Source organism: Euprymna scolopes, chromosome 2 (genome assembly GCF_053919585.1).
Source record: "Euprymna scolopes isolate OS-2025 chromosome 2, ASM5391958v1, whole genome shotgun sequence".
Classification (NCBI taxonomy): Eukaryota; Metazoa; Mollusca; class Cephalopoda; order Sepiida; family Sepiolidae; genus Euprymna; species Euprymna scolopes.
The window spans coordinates 193,564,349-193,582,440 of NC_136483.1; the positions used below are offsets into that span (position 1 = coordinate 193,564,349).

Consider the following 18,092-nt stretch of genomic DNA (forward strand, 5'->3'; position numbering starts at 1 on the left):
CGAATGCATCAGAGGGGATTGCATATTGCATTGTTATGAACTTATGTATTCATGACCTAAAAGTTTCATCTCTGTTGTACATATTGATGGTGTGAGACTCTAAGAAAGCAACCCCTGTCATGAACCTGTGTCAGAAGCAAATATGTGTCATTGAATTCATGGCAAAAGTCTATTGAGAATGATAGTGACTGTAGAAAAATAAATTCTGGAACATGAAAAGGTCGCTTGTTTTAATGGTACCACTTTCATCGTTATAGCTCTTCAACTTTTTGAGTTAAAAAACAAAAGGTTTTCCTTTTAGAACGATCCTCGTATGACAAAGTGCACTCCAGATGCCCATGCACAGCCATCATTCATCGCTGGTAAAAATGAATTTAATTTTTCGAGCTAAAAAAAAAATAGGAGGCTTTATATTTGAAATGACCCTCATAGTTGTTTACAGCTGTTTCAAGACAGTATTCATTTTATACTTATAAAACTGTTTGCTTGTTTGTTTGTCACCAGTCCACTTGATAATTATTACCAAGAAAGAAATATATATATATATATATATATATATATATATATATATATAATTTCTTTGAAAATAGATGACGTCAGAAGGATGAGTGGTAGTTGCTCAAAATTTTTTTACTTGTATATCAGTTTGCGAGCAACCGGTGTCAAGGTTGAAAAATTATATCTTTAAGAATATATATGACAAATAAGAGACTCTCTATAAGAAGGACTAGTTACTGAAAAGTGATACCATGCTCATGGTACAAGATGTTTAAAAGATTTGTTTATAAAACGCATTAGAATTTTTTTGTTTTGTTTTTTAAGTGCATTGAAAAAGGAGAAAAATAAGAAACCTGATTTATATTGAAACTGAACTTTATTCAACTTTAAAAAAAAAAAAGAAAGAAAGAAAAACCAGAATTAATTCAAAAAGAAAAGTTGTGTATTGTTTCTGCATTAAAAATAAACATTGTGTTATTTTGTGGATTTTAAAGGCTAAAATTTGAAGATAATTTTCTTTGTTTTTATTTGAATAAATATGTAAAGTCAAACAATGGCAATTAATTTGTGTACAAAAAAAATGGTTGAATATGTGATTATGTGCAGTCCTAATTACTTGTCTCCCTATGAGAGCAGAGTTAGATTCAAGGTCGGTTTTTAATGTAAGGAGAATCCAACTCCCTAAAAAGGAGCACTTTGCTTTAGGATAAAAATTGGTTCAAGCGCAAAGAATTTCTCCTTCAATAACCGAAGACAGAAAAGATGAAGTATGAGAGTGGATACACTTTGAATTATTTCTTTGCGAAAAGATATAAAAAAATACAATTACAATTTTTAGCAATTTAAGCACAAGGCCATCAAAAATGTTGGGAGTAGATGTGATCGTTGGTCATGCATATTTATCCTATTTATACCTACAATTATTGCAGTCATCACAACATCACATTTACTTTGGGGAGGGGGGTATGCTATCTAAAATATCTTTAATATGTTGAAAATTAAGATATCTATCTATCTATCATATATATATATATAACAGATACTGTCAAGAATTGTAAATGTCAACTGAATTAAAGGAATAAACTATAAGATGATCAACCTCATCAACTTTGGAATATAGACTTTTGTCATTCATTCACTATATATGTATATACAGGGTGACCCCCAAAAAAAAAAAAAGCTAAATGTGAGAATGGGACTTAAGTGGAAGAAAAAGAAGTAGAGATGGAGTTGGGATAATGTCCTTATTTTGCATCCTAGCAAAAAGGCTGGGAACCTGAATCTACAGATATTTTGTACTCTAGTTAACGGAATAAAAAAGGATGAAATGAAATAAATATATAGCAAATAAATGGGACCAAGTAACAAATAGATACCCCATAGCAGAAGACAAAGATGTGCTAACATTTCAAGTGACACCAATTGTTTGACCTTGATATTGCCGTTGGTTGTTTGTAAACACGTCAAATAGCAGACATGGTCAAATGTCTGCAAGCAAGATTTTAAAAAAACATATTTATAAAACTTTTTAAGATTTAAAAGAAAAAATATATTTACAAAAAAAATTTTTAATATTGAATATTTACAAAACTTTTAAGGATTAAAAAATTTTTTTTCTATTTACACAAAACTTTTTAATGTAAGTAACAAAACAAACATATTTAAACAAAATATATTTAAATAAATGGGTGTCTTTCTGAGTGCGTTTTTTTTTTATATATATATTTACAGAACTTTTTAATAAAACTAATAATAATAATTATAATAAAAATAAATAAAAAGTATGAGCTATATTAATTACAAAACATTAAAAACTGACATTATAATTGAGAATTTCATATGCTAAAACTTGTATTTAATTTGCCCTTGTGGAGAAGTAAGCAAATAGCAAGTTTTTTTAATAAAAGTAAAAGTTATAAAGATTTGTATCTTGTGATACTACATTTCATCTTTATAAAAATAAGTTATAAAAGATATGTAAATAAAATATATTTTTTAAATCTCGATTGTTGCTTATACTTGTGATTTTATTATGCATAAAAATTGCCTTGGTCTAGAAGGATTTCTCTTTCACTGACCACCGACATACATCAAACTTTAAATAAATTGAATTGCATTAAAAATATACACAGAAAGGAAAAAAAAAACACTGTACATAAAATCAATCTTGGTCGCAAAAATCTGAACAAGTCAGTTATTTTATATTTGTTTCTGCCATTAAAAAGTTTGGTATAAATAATTTTATTTAAGTTTTTAAAAAGTTGTATTTTTTTAATAGAGATGAGAGATCAGCATCCGAAATTCTCAGTTATAACAGTTTTAATGTTTTGTAATTAATATAGCTCATTCTTTTTATTCATTTTTTATCATAATTATTATTTTATTAAAAAGTTCTGTAAATATATTAAAAAACGCACTCAGAAAGACACCCATTTTATTTATATATATTTTGTTTAAATACGTTAGTTACTTACATTAAAAAGTTTTATGTAAATAGAAAAAAAAACATTTTTTAATCCTTAAAAGTTTGGTAAATATTTAATATTAAAAAAATGTTTTGTAAATATATATTTTTTCTTTTAAATCTTAAAAAGTTTTGTAAATAAATTTTTTTTTAAATCTTGATCGCGAACATTCGACCATGTCTACTATTGACGTGTTTACAAACAACCAACGGCAATATCAAGGTCAAACAACCGGTGTCACTTGAAATGTGCGCCAGTCTTCATCTTCTGCTTCAGGGTATCTAATCTTTACTTGGTTCAGTAAATGTTATTAAAGGCAACATGATTTACTCTTCTACCTACCTGGATAAATTTATTTTGTGTTTTAACTTGTTTTAAAGTGTGTTTTTGTTCAAAATAAACCATGTGTCAACTTTGTTCAGTTAGAATAAAAAAAAAAACGTGGCTATCAATTTTTTTTTCTTTGTTGTAACTGAACATAATTAGGTTTATTTTCAACAAACACTTTAAAATAAGTTAAAACACAAACTTATCCAGATAGGTAGCAAAGTAATGTATCTTCCATTGGTAACATTTATTTATTGCATATATTTTTTGTTGTTGCTGTTTCTTTTTGTTGTTGTCTATAGATTTTGTTGTTAACTACAGCAAAAAATACTCGAAACTGCAATTATGAGTTTAGCAAACAAATAGGTTTTTAATTAATAAACAAAAACAAATGATAAATAATTATAAATACTGATTAAATAATAAATTATATGTAAGCAAAAAAAAAAAATGATTATGGGTTATGAAAATGCAAAATATTTCAGATTTTATCAAAAAGATTTTTACATGAAGAGAGATTTTTTTTCAACCATCTTAAATTTTAATCTGAGTTTGTTTATAGCTTTTCTTTCAAAAGCACTATCAGATTTCAAACTTTAAAATGATATGAACAAAACCATCTTTATCGTTTTTAAATAGCAAACAATTGCAAGATTAACAATGAAATAATTTAAGATAGAAATAACTATGATCATGTATCCCCGTATCGTACGTAACAATTGTTCTCATTGAATCTTGTTTATTTGTTTATCACCAACCAGAACTATTTTTCTGACGTCAGCAGATAAATGTGACTCAGTGACCAGGCCTTCTTCTTACAGGGGTTGTGCAAATACTGACCCAATGAGTCATGGATGATCTAGTAATATATAAAAGTAATATTTAAACTTTTTGTAAAAAGCAATTAGTTTGTTTTTTATCTAAAACTAGCAGGGGTGCCCAGCATTGCCCGGATGTTTGTAGGTGTTAAAAAAAAGGCTGGAACACGTACCGCAAAGGAGGAAAAGAACATGAAAAATGTAGTTGGTAATTAACTTTTGCCCGGGTGACGAAAGATGAAATAAATAAAAAAAAAATTTTTTTTTAAAAGATAGAGAGACAGAGAGGTGGCTAACCATTACGTCATAGCGGATAGCGAAATGAATGAGTTGATAATTATGTTAAGAATCACTCATGTGCAGAAATGAACGTTGCTTTTTTTAAATCTGGCTGGAGGCCAGTTAAGCTTCGTGCTTTCTGTTGTTTTATTTATTTATTTCCCCACGATATTGGGGAAAACCAGCTTCCCCCCAAAAAAAGGGAGAACTCTAGCAGTGTCCAAATAAATAGCAATTGTCTGATATGAACGGTTTCTCCCACATTGATCCAAGGTAATTGCCTTCAAAACGTCCTGGTCTGAAGGCCAGGCGTATGCCTTTGCTTCAATTAGCTTCGCTTTATTTATACAAGAAAGACAAACAAACACTCGAAACAAGGGAATTTTTTTAAAAACTTGATCAAATAAAAGGATAGAGACAATGTCCGTTTGCAAATCAGAGATATTACAAAATTTAGGAAGTATAAGGAAACTTCTCCCAAAACCTAACCGGCAGCACGAGAAGCCTGACGAAAAAAATCTTTTTGCAAACATAAATGCATGCGCCCCCATTTTGCTTTTTAAAAAATACATTTTCAATTTTTCTTACTGTGATTTTTTTTTTTTAGATCTGCATAATATAAAATTAGAAGAATCATATTTATAGATTTTTGCTTGGCTCGTTTTCTCAAGAAACACAAAATCTGGTTGTCTGCTTCTAACCGGAATCCGTCTTAAAATGCTTAACTCTATCTCCTTATATTAAATTCTTGAAGCTTTCGTTTTTGTCGTTTGCATTATCAATATTTAAATGAAAGTTTTTGATTTTGTTTTTTTTATAATTTTCTTTTTCTTTCTTTCTTTCTGAAGGTTCAGGTCCAAAATATGTGAAGCGAAGGAAAGCTGCGTTAAAAGTTCGCAAAACATGGCGTCTTGGGCGTGTGGGTAGAATCTCTTACAAAATTGCATCCAGGGTAAATTGTGTTTCTTTACTATATAATAACGTTTTTATGCTATCATCTGTTACCATGGACTTGTTCAGAAGCAAAAAAAAGGAGTTTAATCTTCATCATTTGATGTTGCTAAAGTTTTTCTTTAATCATGATTTTACAACATAAAATGCACGGCATATTCCTGCTTCTTGGGTTGTGCCACAAGTATAGTTTATCTTGTTTTTTACCATTTTATAACTAGTATGAAGAAAATATTTGAAATTTTGTAGAAAAAAATGTTTGAAAGGAAAGTATGAACATGTTTATGTATTGTTTTTATTAAACAAAAAACATTAGTAATTATATTTTTAAACAAAAATAATTTGCTTTGAATTAATGCTGGATGTTCTTCATGTCTACTTTCTTTAAATTTAAAAACATATTAAGTTTAAAAAATTAAGAACTTGGGTATTGACATTGTAAAAACTACTTCCTTAGTTATGTGTATTTTTTCTATTCCTTTTTTTGTCAACCAATCACATGTTTCTATGTGCATGTAATCCTTATTGACATGATAATGTGATATAAAATCCATAGTTAACTTTTACTTTTCATCCTTTCATTCTATATTTTGCTCCTCCTAATCAGGTAGAGCTGTTTTTATCCTAGTAGGCTTCTTTTATTATTGAAACTTTATTTTTCAGCTTAATTTTTATTATTATATGTATCTATATATAAAGAAATGTCACTTTGTTTCAAAAAATTAAAATTATAAAACATGTATGATGTTTTAAAAAGTCCTTTAGATCTACACGAGATTCAAATCAACATCATAAAAACTACTGCCTTAATAATGTGTGCTCTGCCTATTCCTTTTTTTTTTTTTTATCAATCAATCATGTGTTTTTACAAACCCCAAAAGCACTATAACTTTTCCATCGTATATAGTCTAATATTTCTTCTCTAAGATATTGCGATGTCCACAACAGATAAAGTTATCATTGATAAGTTGTTGGTTAAAAAAGACAACTCTGTGATGAATGGAAAACAACAGTCTAATTCACACGTGTCCAGAAATTATTAGTTTCATACTTAAATGTCCATCTTGTTATGATCAAGTTCTTTAACAGTTGTATCAATGAAAAACAAAAAAATTTCTTCAAAATTAGCAAAAAAATTTTTTAAATAAGTTTAATTTTTTCTTAGCAAAAAAAAAAAAGATCTGCACTTGAATAAAAATGAAAATATCTATATTTTATTTTTGCAGTTGCCTCCTGAAGAACAAAGTAGTTCTCATAGTAGTCATGAAAGCAGTAGTTCACCAACATCTCCCGCTCAGCCTGCAGAATATGATGTGGGCAGGGACTCGCCAACAACACATCCTACAAAATGGACAGTAAGTTGGAATATTCTCATTGCCTTCTTCTATATATATAAAAACGAAAATGTGTGTATGTATGTTCGCTTTTTGTGTATGTCCAAGAAAGGCTTTTTTCCAAGAAGCGGTCGGTCGGCTCACAACTTCTTAAAACTTTTTATATCACATATAAATCATAATATCTGCAAGTTAACAACGGAGATCACCTGTCTATTTAATTTGCTTGACTTTGAAAAGATAAATATTCAACAGTTTTTGCTCGCCGCATGTGGATTAGGCTTTTTCGTATAATAAAAGTGACACTAATTCTGGCGGTATTTTTCCGGTCGCGATCGCCGGAAATGTCTGAAAGCAATCAGCTTTGATCAATGTGGAAATATTTTCCTTATATCAGACAATTGCTATTCAATTTGGACAAGAGGAGCTGGTTCCCCCCGCCCAACATCTTGGGAAAATAAAAATAAAAAAAGGGGTTCCCGCAGTAAATGAAATACTATCCCGCAGTCAAAGTTGACCTCATTAAGTCATTAAAATGTGCACCTGCCAAATCTAAGTAATTAAATAAATTAAAACATGTTTCCGTTAGTATCTCGTGGTGGCCCAATTGTTAATGTTTCATTTTTTTTTTTTTTTTCACACTTTAATTTCAAACTTTGCCTCAAGGGTTCGGGTTCGATCCTCATGCTTACCAACAAAAACTTTTCATTGAATAAAATCGATAGACGTGAAATGTATTCATTCAACAGTCACGTTTATTTTAAACTTAAGCACAACAAGACCAAATGTTATTTTGGGCCTAACTTCACAGACCGACAAATAAAGCATTTTAGACAGATGCACTTATTATCAAAAAGATAAAAGCAATTCATACAAATATGCATACAAGTTTTTGTCAATATATTTGAAATGATACAAAAAATTTAATGTTCATGATAAAATTGAATTTTTGGGGAGGAGTTCAAGGGTGTTCTTCGTATTGATTGTCTGTAAATAAATTGAAATTAAATTTATAGTCTGTAACTGTCTCAAGGTACATCTAGCATTTCCCAATAATCTGTAGGGTATTTTCTTTTTTTGTTTTTTTTTTTTTTACACGGTGGTCACCACTTATCAAGGCCCGGAAGCCACTCAGGGATAAGGGTTATTGAAAGTACAGTACATTAGTGTGGAGATTTAATGAAGTGTTTACTTAAGGGGGCGGTTCATTAAGAATTTGTTAACGTTGGACTTCAAGACATCCAAGTTGTAGTCAGGTGGGAAGCAGGCAGACGGAACAGAGTTCCACAGGCATGCAGTTCTAAGAAAGAAGCTTTGTTCATGGAATCCACGTTTTGATTTAGGCACAGATAAAGAGTGGGGGAAATTTTTGACAGTGGATTCAGCTAGACGGGTGTTTTTCGTGAAAGATTGGCGAGGGGGGACCAGAGATTGGAGCTCAGACGAGCACCTGCCATGGAAATAATGATAAAACAAGGATAGGCTCGCAACGTCTCCTCTGTGGGAGAGAGGTTGCAGGGTAGAGAAAAGGGCATCCCCCACTAAGCCACGAAGTCTATTTTGTACTCTGCCAAGGCAGGATAGGCTGTTTTTAGCAGCTCCTGCCCAGATATGGCAGCAGTATTCCATCCTTGGACGCACTTGGCTTTTATATAGATAGAGAATTGCATCAGTAGTGAGATATCTTCTGAAGCAGTAGAAGGATCCCACTATCTTTCCAGCGACCTTGGCAACAGACTTGATGTACGTGTTCCATTTTAGATCAGGAGTAAAGGACAAACCCAGAAGCTTGTCAAAACACGGGGCTTCTCCCAGACGAGAGCCATCCATTTCAATTGATGCCAGATGGGGATCAGAGCATTGATGATGTAAAGATAGGAGTTTGGTTTTAGATGCATTAAAGGTAACCAGCCACGACTTCCCCCACTGAACCACGCACTCGAGATCAGAGGAGAGAGAATCAGAGAGAACTTTGTCATTTACAGCCTTTGATGTGTTGCCTTAGATGGCCGTGTCATCAGCATAGATGTCAATGAATGATTTAAGTATGTGTTTTGGGAGATCGTTGATGTAGATCAGGAAGAGAGTTGGGTCCTGAGGGACTCCAGTATTAATACTGTGGGCTTCTGATTTCTGCCCATCAACCACTACTCTTATGAACCTATCGGAGAGAAATGATTTAATGATTGAGAAAACATTTCCAGTTATACCGTAGCTGGAAATCTTGTGAAGTAAACCCTTATGCCATACCTTGTCGAAGGCCTTTGATATGTCAAGAGTAATTGCCCTAGAAAGGAAGCCTTTGTCAAGTGATTCACTAATCCTGTGAGATATAACCGTTAGCACATCTGCGGTAGATCTTGCAGAACGGAAACCATATTGTGTGCCACTAAGAAGATTTCCATTTTCATTACAGTAAAATAAAGTTGTAGATAGCCTGGATAATGTACTTTCAAATATATAAAGATGTAATCGGATCAGTTTTAGGTGGAGCTGACTGTAGCTAAGTAGTTAACAACACAGACTGAAAATTTGGATGTGCCAGGTTCAAACTCAGTTTGTTCCACGGGATTACTTTCATCAAGTCCACACTTGACCTTGTGTTAACCTCCTGAAGAGTAATTAAATAAAATAAATTATTAAAAAGGTTAATTTTCGGCAAAACTTTTCTTTCATTCTAGAAACTTTTTTTGTTATTGTAAATATTTTTGTCTTTTTTTTTTATTTCCAGAAATCAAATACAAATGACCTTTTGTAAGAAAAACAGAAAATTTGAACCAAAAAACAATTTTTATTTATGAGCCAAGATTTTAACCAAATGCATATTTGAACATGTTTTTAACATTTTTTTTGTTTTTTACATTTTTTTTTATTTATTTAATTTTTTTTTTTTTTCCAGGTGCAAAAAGTGTTTGATTTTATCAAGTCAACAACTGGCTGCACTGCATATGCAGAAGAATTTCGTTCTCAAGAGATCGATGGTCAAGCGTTGCTTCTTTTAAAAGAAGACCATTTAATGACTGCTATGAATATGAAGCTTGGACCAGCTCTCAAGATTTGTGCACACATCAATTCTTTGAAAGACAACTTTTGAAAGGATTTCACTGCTCCTCTTCCATTTCCAGCTCCAGGGATGGAACACTCCATATGCGCCCACCCGCACTCCCCCATCCCAGCCTCTTTGTCATCATCCTCCTCCTCCGTGTCATCTTCATCTGCTTGCAGCAGAAGCCACACAATTTTTTGCAATTCTCTGCAAATCTTTTTTGAACTATTTGGTTCTCATTTGAATACATTTATTTTATATTTTTTTCTTGATCAAAAACAAAAACTGTTTCAGACATTTTTTATTCTCATTTTATTCAACATTTCATACAAACAGAACTTTTATTTCGTCCCACAGTTCAAAATAAAGGCCACTATGTGTGCAGAGGTCAAGTCATTCAGATAAACAAATGGTTGAGAGGAGTGGGAGTAGGAACTGACTATGTAAAACACAAATTCAACATTTGACACATCCCTCCTCCTCCTTCTTCCATTAGAGTTCTGAATCGTTTCCATCTCTTCTTCCTCTGTTTCTGTCTTGTTTCAATTTATTAATCAGCTCTTTACATATTGAAGAAGTATTTTGAAATATTCTAACCGAAACTCTTTCTGGCTGTGCTATGAAAATAACGTGCTCATGAATTTGAGGAGGCCTCATTAATACATGTAGAATCATGAAAAGAGGAGAGCAAAAGCACAATTGGTCCTTCATTGTTGTCATCCTCTTCTTTTTATATATAATATACATACTTAAATACATGCACACACTCACACACATGATTTGCATATATATATATATATGTATATATATATGATTGACATACACACGTATATATATATATATATATATATATATATATATGATTGACACACGCATGTGTGTGTGTATATATATGTGTGTGTATATATATATATATATATATATATATATGTTTGACACACGCATGTGTGTGTGTATATATATATATATATATATGATTGACACACGCATATATATATATATTTATTTATTTCTTTGACAGTAGACATGTTCTTCCTTATTCCTCCCTTTCTTCTGTCACAAACCTGTCTTATGTTGCAACATTCACTTGCTTGCTTTCTGCTCCGTCTATCTGCGTGAATGCTGTAATTGAATCCACATTTAGCAGCAGCCATCCAAGTGTTTGTAGTCTGTTCTTGTGTCACCAGGTTGTGCCTGTGAAATGCTCAGTACTCCGAACAGAACAATATGTAAAAAAAAAAAAAAAAAAAATGCATGTCTGCGTATCCTTGTGCAGTTTGAAGTTTTGAATAATTGGATTGGGATAAGTTTCAACTAAACCCTTTTCTGTTCTATCTTCTGCTCGCTCTCTACAATTCTACATGGAGCTGCTGCTCAAACAACCCCACTTTGCAGTAACGATACCGGCATGCACAACCAACCAAACGTTTTTCTGAAAAGAATACAACAAAATTAACCTATGCCTTCTGAGCATAAAGAAAACAAATGTGAACATCAAAAAAAAATTTTTTTTTTTGTCTGAAAGCAGAAGCAACCAAATAAAAACACTGAACAACTGTTCTCCCCTCCCCTCCCTTCCCATCCACCAAAAAAAAAAAAGGCAAACATGTCTCAACTTTGCTGGATATGCATGTATGTGTGTGCATGTATGTGTGTGATTCCTGCTATTACTTGAAATAAAAAAAAATATTTGTTACGAACAACATACCAACATAAGTATTTATCTTTTTCTTTCTTCCCACACCTCACCCTCACCTTTTCTTCATCAAGAATTTGATTTATACTTTCATCTTCAATCATGCCATTTTGAATAAATGCAAATGTTTTAGTCCAAACAATGACAATGATATGGGAATTGGTTTTTAGTGTCTTTATACGGGATGGAACCTACAGCTTTATTTTAAAACTTTTATTGAACAAATCAATTCAGGTAATTTGATTATGTAGTTGAGCTGACATCTATTCAATGTAGCTGCCTTCAACCTTAATCACCGCCTTGATACGGGTTTGAAACGAGGAGCGTGCCTTTTCCACAAGCACTAGTGGGAGCTCTGTGAATAATCAGCGGATGGCGGCAATCATGCTAGCTTTAGTGTTGTGGGAGGTCATGTTGGTGATATTCTCGATGTATGACCAAACGAAGTAGTCCAACTGGTTCAGGTCGAGGGAGGAGGGGAGCCAGTGAAAGAAGGGTACAAAGTCGAAGCCAAGCCTGGATCTCTTTGGATTTGTAAGCAGGCACCGAGTCCTGCTGCCACACCCAGAGTCTGTAAGAAGTCACCTGATTGCACCAGGGGATCAGCACATCCACATACACTTTATTGTTGACTTTCAAGAGCATAAGTTGTACGATGGCGCATCTCCAATCTAGCTCGTTGAACATTGTCATTTTTTTTTTTTTTTTTTTTTACATTTTCACCCCAAACAAGACACATTGCCACTTTGGTATAGGGGGCTACTATCAGGGGCAACAACTACTTGGGTACTATGTAGGGATTTGGGCAGCAAGATGTCGGTTCATGTTGCACTTGAACTTCTGCACGTCAGTACAGTTGAGGAAGGAGGGACCTGGAATGGAATTCCAAAGTCTTGTGGTTCTGGGGAAGAAACTACTGGAGTAGAAAGATCTTTTACATCTAGGGATCTCTACAGTGTGGGGGTGGGATTTAGCAGCCTGTCGGGTTTGTTGAGGGTGTTCACGTCATGGGGGCACAAGTGCTTGCAGTTCGTCAGAGCATTCACCATTATAATACTTGTAGAACAAGCAGAGGAATATTTCGTCGATGGGACAGAGGCTGAAGCTTAGATGCCAGTTCAGGGCCTATTAGATTTGCGACTCTCTTTTGAACCTTGTCTAGGAGCGAGAGACTAGTAGCAGATGCGCCAGCCCAAATATGACAGCAATACTCCATACATGGGCGAATGGTGGCCTTATAGAGGTACAGGATATTTTGGGGTGTTAGTAGTTTTCTAGCACGGTAGAGAGAGCCTACCTTACTTGCAGCGGTCCTGGCAATGCCTTCAATGTAATTGTTCTAACTCATGTTTCCTGTGAACATTAGGCCAAGGAGTTTGAAAGATGTACTCTCAGATAAAGATTCATTGGCCATTGCTATTGGTGGTAGAGAAGGTTTCTTGTAATTATTGAAGAAAACCAGTTTAGTCTTGGCAGCATTGAATGTGGCCATCCATTTTTGTCCCCATTCCACTACAGATTGGAGGTCATCCTCTAGTGTTTTTGCCATTTCTTTAGATATGTGTTCATTTGTTTTCCTGTTATGCCTGTTATAGAGTGTAGTGTCATCAGCATATATACCCATCTCAGAGGCAATTTTGTCGGGGAAGTCATTTATGAATATCAGGAACAGTAGAGATCCAAAGATAGACTCCTGGGGCACTCCCGCATTTATATCATATTGTATAGATGTACGACCATTGAGGACAACCTGGATTTTTCTCTTATCTAAGAAGGATTTAATTATGTTGAGTATTCTACCAGTGATACCGTATGATCTAATTTTCCTGAGGAGACCCTCATGCCATACCCTGTCAAAAGCCTTAGATATATCTAGAGCTACTGCTCTGCCCTCCCCCACTTTGTCCAGTGAATGGTATATACATTCAGAGATTACAGTTAGGATGTCTGCTGTGGAATGGGCTTGTCTAAATCCATATTGTTTGTCAGTCAGAAGTTTAGCATCTGTAAGGTGACGGACTAGAGCATGGTTAATTAAGGTCTCAAATATTTTGGCAAAAAGTGGGAGGAGGCTAATGGGACGATAATTTGATGAGTCCGTTCTTTCGCCAGAATTCTTGAATACTGGTACCACAGAAGCAGTTTTCCAACAGCCCGGAAAGCAAGATTCATTAAGGCATTTGTTGTAGAGTTTGGAGAGAACTGGAGCTACTTCGGCTGAGCACTTTTTTAATAGCACAGCTGGGATGAGATCAGGTCCACATGCTTTTGAAGTGTCAAGGTTTTTTATGATAGCATGCATCTGAGCAGGGGTGATTTTCAGATCGTCTGCGGTATGCATGCTGCCTTTGAGCAATGGCAGTTGTGCAAGTCGAAATAAACCATTGGGGAGAGTGGGGCTTGCTATAAAATTTCCGCATGGAACATGCGCTTTGATTTTTGATTTAAGATTTGAACTATTCAGTGGTCTTAATTGTGCATGGGGCATCTCTGATAAGATCTTTGATGGCTTCTCAGTCAGCCTTTTTATAATATCTTGTTATTTTGAGCACCGGCTCCTCAGTTTTGGGTCTAGAGTTTAGGGCGATTTCAACCATTATCACTTCATGATCAGCATTCCCAAGTGGGCTGTCGGCATTCGTTATACAATCATTGGGAACTGTGATCAAAAACATGCGTGTTGTTCTTCCTGGTCAGGGAAACGTAACAATATGTGACAGGGAGTGAGATATAGAGAAGCTATCAGTTGTGCTGCCCGCTGCATCTGTGTGAGTAGAGAATCCAAGCCAGTTTTTGTGGTGGACATTAAAGTCACCTAATACATGTGCTAGTGTCGAGGGAGAGTGCTGTGTCTATGCTGTCAGAGACTTTGTTTATTATAGTGCAGTCCTAGATCGAAGGAGAGCGGTAGAGAAAGTAAAAGTAGCTAATGTTGTGTTGCATGTTTAGTCTAAAGCGCATAAAGGCTTGATCATCCGTTTCTCTAGTCAAGGAAAGGGTATTACGAATGTAAACTCCAAGTCCGTGCATATGTCTGTCAGAGTCCTTACGGCAGAGTGGGAGATATCCAGGCATATTAAAGTAGTTAGAGGGGATGAAGGAGTGTAGGTTAGTCTCACTTAGTGCTAATATATCCAGGGTATTTGTTAGGAGAAATGCTTCAACATCAGCTTAATTAGTTCTAAGCCCACGGATATTTGTGAATGCAAGCCTTAAAGGAGGAGGCAAGTTAGATTTGTTTGACTCTACACCTGGTTTAAGCTTATTTTTAGATTGTACTGTCGTCATATTTTTTAAAGTTTAGGTAAGGGGGAGCTGAACAAGAGGTTATGCAGAGCATCAGACATGCATCACAAGTAGACCATCAGCTGACCTTTCTTCAACAAGGCTCCTATCGCTCTTGGGATTTGTACACAACTGGCCAACTAGTAGATAGTCTGCAACAAAAAAAGAAAACCAGTTTTCATCAAACTTAAATGGAATCATGAAATCTTTTCTATGGCGACAATTTTATTGTTCCACCCTGTATTTCTCCATTTCAACTTTACAAATATAGAAACAAGAACAAATAAATATTGAGTGAATCTGTTCAATCAACGCAATTAATGATCAAAATGTTGGTAGTCTTGCAATATAATTAACAGCCGAGAAATCTAAGAAAATTAAAAAAAATATCTATATAACCAATAACTTTTAACAAACACATTAAGATTTAATCAATTTAAAATTGCATCATCCGTGAAACAAACTGTTGAAATTTTACTTCTCATGAAAACTGCTTATTTAATGTGGTTTATACACTGGAGCAAAGAATGTTAAATATTTGGATAACATTAATTTTAGAGGAATTCTAAAAAATGCCGCTCAATATTATTTCCAAACTAAATAAACTACTATACTTATTTGTGGGTGAGATACAAAAGCTGTGTGTTATAATTTGCTAAAAAACAAAAATTATCGTCTGATTTTTTTAAAGCCATTTTCAACATGATGAATATTCCTTGTTTGCATTTTTGACAATATAAAATTTGGTGCAACTGCACTATAATACCGAAATTCAAAATTTTTAATATTACATTTCAAGGCAAACCAATGGTCTCTACTTAGTTACAGTAATGAATATATCGAAAAATTATGAAAGATGATAAGATAGAAAAAAAGTTATTCAAGAAAACATTTTTTGATGAAAATTAGCAAAAATAAGATGTTTCATTTTCTGAAGAGTTTCTAGAGTAGGTAAAAAGCATGTAACTATTGCCATTTTTAAAAATTGTTTTTTTTTTTTTTAGTTACTTTCCTTGTTTATGTCATGTTTTCTCAAAGAAATATGGTGACGTTTTTTTATGATAAAGATTGAAAATGTGTTTTTTTTTAATAATGGGGTAATAACTCCATTTTATTTCAGTATTTAATTTGTGTATTTCTGTGTTATTTTCTTTTTTTTTTTTTTTTTTCTCGTACATAAATGGTTATTTATCTACCGAGTTGATTGCAAAAATAGATTACGAATTGTACTCATTTTTAGTTCGTGAGAGGGGAATCTATCACCATACTTTCCCTTAAACACATCTGTTGGACTTTTATTAAGTAGAATACTTAATAATTTTTTTTTTTTTTTTTTTTTTTTTTTTTAATGGAGAGTAGAAAACGCATTGTGGATGCGTTATCGGCAGCTCCTGTTACTCTCGCTTCTTCTTATTTGTCCCTCAGTCCTCATTTTTTAATGAGTGATTTTTCTGACAAAGGGAGAAGAAAAAGCTGTTTTCTAGGTTGGCAGTATTTTGTGTGAACAGTTGGCAGAGATGGCGGAAATTTTCTGTTTCTATGTCTATCCTTGTAGCCATGTCACTAGTAAGGGTGCTGGAGGTAAACGTTTTGTCTGGGCTGACGTTATCCGCCTGATAGTCAGGGACCCGAACCTTGGATTAACCACTAAGGAGGCTGTCCTATCAGCAGGTGCAAAGTACTGGGGCTGCTGTATTGCCATTTGGTGAATGGATTCTGGACCATGCAGTAGCTTCTGGTGGGGCTTCTCGATGCCATACTAGTGGGTAATTGTTACGGCTTTACCTTATCATTAGCTACAAATAAAAAAAAAAAATTCTTCATTTCTTTTTCTCTCTTAGTTTCCCCTCTCTGTCCTGCTCTAAGCAAATCTGACGACCTAGTCCACAAATTTCAAAATTTCATCATGACAAGTTTCAAGAAAAAATACACGATTAAACCCGGTTCTCCAACTTCCAACGTAGACCCCTACTACCATGTCTCCTTCTCCAACATCAGGGATCTACGTTCTAACCTTCCAGAGGTTGAAACCCAATTACAGGAGACTAAACCAGACCTTTTATTTTTAAGTGAAACTGGCATTGGACAGGCTATTTCCCTAGAAGAGTTCGCAATTAAAGGATACTCTAACTTAACTTCTAAATCTGACCCCCAAGATAGCCATGAGCATGGAATATGTGCCTATATTAAAGATAGCTTTCCATGTGGTAGGGACATCTCCAGGGAAGATCCTAACTTACCCTATATGTGCTTCCGGGTTGCTTTAGCTCACACTACGGCATTTTTATTTACTCTCTATCGCCCCCACAACAGTGGAGCTACTATCTTTAAAAGCATATCTGAGAAAATTGACCAAGTCCTATCTGCTTATCCTTCAGCTAACATTCACGTATGTGGAGACTTCAATGTTCACAACGTCGAATGGTTGACCCACTCAAACAAGACCGATGATGAAGGGAGGTTCTGTCATGATTTCTCCATTGCCTATGACCTCACTCAGATTGTTCAGGAACCCACCCGTGTGCCCGACAATAACGGCCAGTATGCGAGCCTACTAGACCTTTTTCTCACAACTTGCCCTGAACTATGTTCAGTTTCTGTTCTGTCGCCTCTTGGATCTTCCGACCACTCTGTTGTATCAATTAAGATAAAATTGAAATGTAATAAGTCCCCAGACGTACCTCTCCATCGTACAGTATATCGATACACTAAGGCTGACTGGGATAGCTTCCGTACATTTATAACTGATCTACCTCTGCATTCCATATTTAAAAAGGATGTGTCCTCTATAGTATTAGACCTGACTGAATGGTTAATTGTAGGTATTGACCGTTTCATACCTCGAAAAAGTTTCAGCAAAACCCTAACAGCCAGCCATGGTTCTCTCCAGAATGTGCTGCTGCCATTGCGCACAGAAATCACTTTTTCCACTGTTTCCAACGTAATAGATGTATGGAAACTAAAGCCGCTTTCAGGACTGCCAGCAACCATTGTAAGAAAGTAATAAAGAGCGCAAGATGGTTGTATGCTCAATCTGTTAAGTCCAAAGTAGCTGAGCAGCGGCTTGATTCCCACCAGTTTTGGCAAATAGCAAACAGAATTCTGAACAGAAGCGTGTGCTCCATCTCAACTATCATCAATGGACCTGAGGTAATCTCGTCAGCATCAGACAAAGCCAAACTTTTTGTCAAGAACTTTGCAGCTAATTCTACCTTTTGCGATCAAGGTCGCCAACCCCCAATATTTCCTCCTGTATCTGAAAACACACTATGTGATATACGTATATCTGTACGTGATGTTGCCAAGCTAATCAAAAACCTTGATTCCAGTAAAGCAACTGGCCCGGATGGTATTCCAATTATAGTACTCAAAAAACTTCAACCTGAACTAGCG

General features: G+C 34.4%; 1 protein-coding gene across 13 annotated transcripts in view; it reads left to right on the forward strand.

The window, feature by feature from the left end:
* LOC145300735 (uncharacterized) overlaps positions 1-10,247 on the forward strand; it is an 80,264-nt gene extending 70,017 nt beyond the window's left edge. For all 13 annotated transcript variants that reach the window (XM_080144519.1, XM_080144511.1, XM_080144514.1 and 10 more), the window contains 3 exons: positions 5,236-5,339; positions 6,565-6,693; positions 9,572-10,247. In XM_080144519.1, coding sequence (XP_080000645.1) covers positions 5,236-5,339; positions 6,565-6,693; positions 9,572-9,766 — 428 coding nt within the window. In that variant the 3' untranslated portion in view covers positions 9,767-10,247. The remainder of the gene's footprint in view (positions 1-5,235; positions 5,340-6,564; positions 6,694-9,571) is intronic.
* Positions 10,248-18,092: the final 7,845 nt, after the last annotated feature.